The sequence below is a fragment of the Oratosquilla oratoria genome, unplaced genomic scaffold, assembly GCF_046742065.1.
Source record: "Oratosquilla oratoria isolate Oo_2021 unplaced genomic scaffold, ASM4674206v1 SCAFFOLD55, whole genome shotgun sequence".
Classification (NCBI taxonomy): domain Eukaryota; kingdom Metazoa; phylum Arthropoda; class Malacostraca; order Stomatopoda; family Squillidae; genus Oratosquilla; species Oratosquilla oratoria.
Genome location: NW_027467719.1, coordinates 1,489,394 through 1,497,214, shown reverse-complemented (window position 1 = coordinate 1,497,214; position 7,821 = coordinate 1,489,394). Strand labels below are relative to the sequence as shown.

General features: G+C 36.0%; 1 protein-coding gene across 1 annotated transcript; it reads right to left on the bottom strand.

Annotated features, from left to right (window-relative positions):
* Window positions 1–2,468: 2,468 nt before the first annotated feature.
* On the bottom strand, window positions 2,469–3,863 carry LOC143023696 (uncharacterized). Its single transcript, XM_076182307.1, has one exon. The coding sequence runs from the start codon at window positions 3,861–3,863 to the stop codon at window positions 2,469–2,471; it is 1,395 nt and encodes a 464-aa protein (XP_076038422.1).
* Window positions 3,864–7,821: the final 3,958 nt, after the last annotated feature.

Genomic DNA, 7,821 nt, shown 5'->3' with positions numbered 1-7,821 from the left:
TCAATGTTATAATTAGGAAGTACTTCAGTGACACCTGCAGGTTGCAAAATGGTATCACTGCCAACACAGTCATTTACAGTTTCCTTGTTTCCAACATTACTGCTAATAGTTGGTTTAATAAGTGAATTTTCAACTTGATAATTAAACAGAGAAGATGCAGAAACTGGTGATATTCCATTTTCAATAGTATTATACCTAGCTTTCAATTGATCATAATGTCTACGCCAAATTAAATCTCCACTTTCGGTTAACACTTTTACAACATAGTTTCTGACACCTGTAACCTCAATAATAATGCCTGGTAACCAAGGTTCACCTCTAGAATAGTTTTCTGCAAAAACTGCTTGCCCAACTTCAAATCTGCTTTCTACACAATCAAGAGCATTCTTCTTGTTAACTAGCACACTCTCTTCCTCCTTTGTTTTAGTCGTTTTACATATGTCCAGAGGAGATTTAAATTTTCTGTGAAACATCATTTCTGCAGGGCTTTCTTTTGTACCTGAATGAATGGTTCTCCTATTGTTATACAGAAACCTACTAACTCTTGTGTTAATTGATCCACTGTGATATTTTAGCATTCCCTGTTTAAAAATTTTAACATATCTCTCTGCTAATCCATTAGATGCTGGGTGAAAGGGAGCTGGATTGATCAGTTTTATTCCATTCCTTTCATAAAACTCTTTGATATCAGCAGAAACAAAATAAGCAGCATTATCCGAAACAATGACATCAGGAATACCAAAATTAGCAAAGCTTTTTCTTAACAATTCCATAGTATTAGCACTTGTCATGCTTGAAGTATATTGAACACCAATAAACTTAGAATAAGAATCTACTAAGATCAAAAAATACTTATTTTCTATTGGTCCACAATAATCAATGTGAATCCTACTCCAAGGCTTACTAGCAAAATTCCACATCAATTTGCTAGAAGAAACTTGATTATTTCTAACACTACATTCATTACAACTCTTTGCAAGCTCTTCAATATCCTCAGAAAGCCTGGGCCACCAAATGTTTTCTCTGGCTTCAGCTTTCATTGCCACAATTCCATTATGACTGGAATGCAGTAGCTCTAACACTTTAGCTCTTAAGGCAGATGGAACAATAACTCTATTTTTAAATAGAACAACACCCTTAAGAGTTGATAGATTATTTTTAACATGAGAATATTCTCTACAAACTTCCGAGTTGTTAGTCCATCCAAATTTGACCTGAGAAATTAATTTATTCAGTACAGGGTCTGCTTTTGTCATTTTCTGTACAGCTTCAAAAGAAAAGTTAAAAGCATTGAAATTTTCTATAAGTTTCACATATTCTGGTGGTGTACCTGAATTGATACAATCATCAATAGGTAACCTACTCAAAGCATCAGCAACCACATTGGTTTTACCACTTTTATGAACAAGATCATAGATATATTGTGACAACAGAACAGACCACCGGATTAATCTTGCATTTGAATTTATTGGAATTGCTTTGTTTTTTCCAAATAATCCAAGCAGTGGTTTATGATCCGTTCTCAACCCAAAATTCCTACCTAATAGATAGTATTGAAACTTTGTGACACCAAACACTAATGCTAGCCCTTCCCGGTCCGTCTGTGAGTAATTTTTCTCAGCAGAAGTAAGTTTTTTACTAGCAAATGCAATAGGTTTTTCAACATTATTTTCAACCTGTATCAATACACACCCTACACCTACTGGAGAAGCATCACATTCTAGAATCAATTTTGACTTTCCTGTAAAGCATGATAAGACATTAGATTTACATAAAGCTTCTTTAATGACATCATAAGCTACTTGGCACTGGTTTGACCATACAAACTTGACATTGTTTTTTGTTAAATCATAGAGTGGTGACAAAATTTCAGAAAACTTAGGGATAAATCTACTATAGTAGGTGACTAATCCAAGAAATGACTGTAGCTCATGCAAGTTTTCTGGTACAGGAGCATCCCGAATAGCTTTAACCTTATTTGGTGATGGAAATAAGCCTTCTCCAGAAATTACATAACCAAGGAAATCAATGACAGTTTTATTAAACTCACATTTTCCCAGATTCAACTGGACATTAGCTTCAGCCAATTTATTCAAAACAAGTTTAACTTTATCACTTTGGTCTTCTCTCGACTTGGCGCATATAAGGATGTCATCTAAATAAACAATTAAACCATCAATATCACTTAATAACTGTGATATGTACCTTTGAAAAATTCCCGGCGCTGATGCCAGTCCAAAAGGTAGTCTTTTGTATTTAAACAATCCCCTTTCAGTTGATATAACAAGGTATTTCTGGTCTCCTTCAGAAACCTTCATTTGCAAATATGCATTACACAAGTCAAGCTTACAGAACACCTTATTATCTCCAACTGTAGCCAACATTTCATCAAGCTTAGGTAGTGGGTATTTCTCAATATCAATTTGACCATTCAAATGCTTAAAATCAGCACAAATTCTCATTTTTCCTTAATCTTTCAAGACGGGTACAATGGGTGAAGCCCAATCACTATAAGCTACAGGTTCTATGACTTTATTTTCTACAAGCTCCTGTATGGCAATATTATCTAACTCTTTGTGTGCTAAGGGCACTAGCCTTGCTTTGATGAATTTAGGAGTAGCATCTTTTTTCACATATATTCTAGCTTCAACTCCTTTAATAGGTAAATTGTCATTTACTTTATAACTATCCAAAAGTTGTTTAGGATTATCAGAAACATCCATGTCATTTACTGAATTCACTTTCAAAGCTTCATCTAAACCAGTTATCTTTATGCCTACTTTGTTCATTAAATCTCTCCCACATAAATCATTACAGTGTGAATCAGTAACAAAAAATACATGATTTGTACTATAGTTATTAAACCTTACTACAAGATCAACATGACCTTTTACCTTTATTTGATGACCTCCATAAGCAGTCAATTCTTTGGAAGATGGAGTCATTTTAACATTTAGTACTTTTATCCAATTTTCACCTATCAGTGAAACACATGAACCAGAATCTATCTCTAAAGGTATAGATTTATCATTTAACACAAAATTGTACATTTCTGGTTTAACAGATTTTAGACAATTACAAGAAACTTTCAGCAACATGCTTTTATCAACAACATTATTAGCACTACACTGGTGTTCTTCATGCTCTGGTTTCTGTTCAGAAACTGATTTGGCGTTTTTATTCTTAAAACTTTTAGAGCTATTTTGCTTGTATGCATCCTTTTGTTTAAATCTACAATTTTTTTCTAAATGACCCTGTCGACCACAATAGTGCCATTCCGAGTCTTTAAACCTACAAGCAGAACTTGGATGCAGGAAACCACAATGCTTACACTTTGACACAGTCTTGCTATGCACTTTTTCAAGCAACAGAATGCGTTCTAGGAGTGTTGAAGATGTTAATGCTTCTAGTTTCAGGTCTTCAGCAAGTAGATATTTGAAATAGGGTTCATGGTCCACTGCCATAAACAATTGGTGTCTCAGCCTGGCATCAAACATGGTGCCGAAGTTGCAATCCTTTGCCAGTCTCTTCAAGTCTGCATATAGCTCTTTCACATTTTCTTTTTCAATTTTACGCCGTTGTTGAAACGAACACAAGCTTCGGTGATAGGATGGCTTTGTAATGAAATGGTTTTTCATTAATTCTATCAGCTCATCATATGTCTTTGTAGTTGGCATATCTGGTGCCGTCAAATTCGCTAAAATTCCAAACATTTTGGTGCCTATGGACACAAATAACTGATTCTTCTTCTTGCCAGCATCAGTTATATACTGTGTGGCTACATGGGCTTCAAACAAAGCCAAGTAGACATCAAAAGGGAGTTCTTCAGGGTTAAACGGCCCAATCTTGTTTGAAGATGCCATCTTTCACCCTGGTCTAGCTTCGTGGCTAGAAAACTATCAGACACTAGGAAATTGTAACCCTTTCTCCTCTCATGTAGGAGAAAACAAGTGATGTCCGGTGCTGTGTAACAGGAAGCAATATAAGCAAAGGCACCTACACTCTGTGTGGTCATCTCTAGCATAGCTTACCCCCGCGTTATGACGCGCGTAGCTGAAGAAAGTTTTCCTGCATATAGACCGTTTATTTCTGTTTCTGGCCTAAACCACCAGAAAAAACACTTTGATCCTCGTCGCCATTCTTATGTATTGGCTTTTACTTAGCTGCCAATTAGTTTCCCTGTTCTCCATTGTTACACGGAAGGGTTGAAGGAAACATAGGCTTCCGGCACTGTGTGTATTTCACACTCTGTTTACATTATGGCGCTCCGGGAAGCGCGCGAATTCAACATTTAACAAAACAGAAACAGAAGGCGCATGTCGCCATTAACCTAAACATTTCTTTAATGTGTATACACTACATAAGTCTAGTGCTGACCCAGTTAAGGCCGCTTCTAATTATTTGATCGGTATAATGCAAAGGGATTCCTTCCCTGCTGAATTGGCTTATTTACAGAACTCCAGTACTAATAACGTACCTCCTTTAGTAAGTCAAATGAACTTGTTCTTGGACAAGAATGGTTTGATAAGGTCCAAGGGCAGAATTGACAAGAACATTGACCTCAAATATGAGGTTGTGAATCCCCTTTCTTTGTCCAAATCTCATCACTTGACTAAACTCTTTATATATTTTCCTCATTACCAAGTAATGCACATGGGACTGCAAGCTACTCTTAATTTCCTTCGCATGGACGTATTCTGGATATTTAAAGCCAGACAAGCTGTTTTAAACATTTTGAAGGGTTGTATAGTTTGTAAGAAATATAATTCCCGTGCTGTTAATTATCCTTCTCCTTCCTCTTTACCTGCCTCTAGAGCATTTATGGGTTAGAGACAGAAATGGAGAGAAAGTAAAGGCTTACATTTTTATATTTATTTGTTTTAAAACTAGACCTGTCCATTTGGAAGTTGTGGATTCTATGTCCACTGCTGAGTTCATTTTGGCTTTCGTTAGATTTACTAACAGATATGGAATTCCTTCAGTAGTTTATTCTGATAATGCCAAATCCTTTGTACAAGCGGGAAGTATTATTGGACAACTTCTATCATCTTCTGAATTTGAAGAGAAGTTTAAAACTTCCCCTGTTCAGCACAGAACCATCCCTGTTTATGCTGCATGGTATGGTGCCACTTGGGAAAGGTTAATTCAGACGGTGAAACAATGTCTTTATAAGGTATTGGGTAGGTCTTTCCTTCCCTGGCAGAGATTACCACTCTTTTGTCCGATGTTCAAAAAAATTTGAACAATAGATCTCTTACTTATTGTTCCTGTGAAAACGAGGTACATGTTATTACCCCAAATCATTTCCTTATTGGAAGGACCATTCCTTCCTTGATGTTTGGCGATTTGGAAGTCCCTGAATGGGAATCAGGAGAAGACTATCCTTCTCTTCTTAAGTTAGTCATGGACTGTAGGGATTATTTTTATAAAGAGTTTAAGAAACGATGGCTGACAGAGTACTTGGTCAGCTTAAGGGAAAGGGATAGAGCTGCTTACCACAGTTCTAGAAGCTGGGAAAAAGGTGATATTGCTTTTTTGAAACTCCCTTTTAAGACCAGACCCTTCTGGCCCTTAGTTCGGGTTGTTGAGACCTTCCCTGACCAAGACCATGTGATACGTACTGTCTCTGTCATTAAGCCCGATGGAAACTCTATCAAAGTCAACGTTAGACTTTTAATCCCTCATGAGGATGAATCCCCTGGGGATCCTATTTTGCAGGCTAGAGAGTTGGAACCCTTTGAAGAGGCCTCAAACTTGGAGGAGGTTATTTCTTTGGAAAACGACTGTGTCGCTCCAGAACCTACCTCTTTGAGACCTTCTCGTAAGACTGCGCTAGCCTCTAGAGACTAAGTAAGGTCTCTAGCTCTTAAAAAGTTATTGTAAATTTTCCTCGAAAGTGTTGTATTTATTAAATACTTTCTTTTTGTTGTCGGGAAGGTTGTGGTCTTTGTTATTTGGAATCTTAGTGTTTACCTTAGTTCGGGAAACTTTCCCTCAAAGTGTTATTTTCTTCGATTCAGGAGCCTTTCCTGAAACTTCGAACCACGCCTATCGTAACTTTAAATAAGATACGATTAAACTCCCCTCCTTTTTATTTTGTTTATTAAATCTATGTAACAATATTTGTTTAATAAATCGAGAATCACTTTGAGAAATTACTTGAGGTAAAAATTAACCAGTGGCCTTCTGAGCTCTTTTCGAACTCGTAAGAGTCCCTTGGTACACTGTGCGTACTAACGTCGGAACAGTCAGATTATCCTGAGCTCAGGACGAAGAAGAACCTCTATTTTGGAAACCTCTAACCAAGGAATCACGGCTTCGGTTCAGAATGCCTTCAAGAACTTCAGAATTTCTAAACCAACTAAATTTAGAGAATCCACGCAGGTTAAAACAAGGTAACCGGTAAGTTCTCTAAAGAATTACTGAAATATTGAACCGTAATTTTCATAATAATACCTATTTTATATATTTTGTATGATTAATAGAACAGAAGTATTATGTATGTTTTTAGTTTAATGAAAAATACCTTTATGTTATTATTACATGCCACTAATGTGTAATGAATAATTAAAATATATAAAACTGTATACATCATTTTCCATAATGACAAAATGGTTTTATTAAACAATTTTAATGTACTTCAGCTTCCTCTACCTTTATAAAATACAATTCTTATCGAATTATATTTATACATGTAATTCGAATCAGGTTTGTAATGAGAAAATGAAGTTATCTGCTACAATGAATCTCTTAGTAATCTCTTTAATTCAACACAAATTCTATTATCATGCTGTGCACACACACACACACGACAGTCGAAGTGACAGCGAAGATTTGAAGTCCAGAAAAAAAAGAAACATAAATTTTCGTGGATATCAACGACGAGGAGGTACCTTTTTGTATTTATAGGAAAGGGGAAAGCTCGTGGTGTAGTGGGAAGGCGATGAAAAAGGAGAAGGGGAGGGATTACTGAGGAAAATAGAAGGAAATGAGGAAGGAGAAGACTGGGTCCAGGAGGCCAGGCGCCTTGTAAACAAACGGAGGCCGGATGATTTTTGTGAAGAAGAACGGATTAGCAAAAATGTAAAGATTAGAAATATAGATGAGAGCAGCGCAACGGAAGGTGAAGATAATATTTTCCACGGATTTAATGAGGGGGGGATACCAACCTCCCCGATTAATAAAACCTAGAGGAAAATTTTGAGAAAATGACCGAACATTGGGAGAGTAGGTTTGGTCAACTTACACGGATTGCGCAGAGTTGAAAAATTGGAAGAGTTAGAGAAGGTGAACAAAGACCTAACTAAAGAAATAGAAGAATTAAAAAAGCAGTTAAAAGAAGTAAAAGATAAGAATGAGGAATAAAAGAGGAATAATAAATAGAATAAAGAGTCCATAGCAAAAGAAGCAAAGGGTTGGGAAAAAATTCAAGAGAACAACAAAATTGTATTTAATTATATAGTGACACAGTAGATGAAAGAACAAACTGAAAACACAGTTATTAAAGTGATGAGGGAGAAGGAGAATATAATAAGAGACTTAGCATATAAAAAGAAATGTATATTTATATTAGGGATGGAAGAGAAGTATAATCTAAATAGGACTACAAGAATAAAGGAGGAAAAGGAAAAAGTGAATAATATATTAGAAGTAGTTCAAGAAGATGAACCTGAAATAGGGAAACAAATAGAAGAAATATATAGGCTCGCAAAATATAATACAGATAAGACCAGACCAATTAAGGTTAAATTCAGGTCACAAACGACAGCACAGAGTATCTTAGCAAAAACAGGGAAACTAGCAGACAGTTAGCAACATAAA

Excerpts from the sequence above, each read along its gene's own strand:
- LOC143023696 (XM_076182307.1), bottom strand. The coding sequence starts at position 3,863 with ATGGCATCTTCAAACAAGATTGGGCCGTTTAACCCTGAAGAACTCCCT.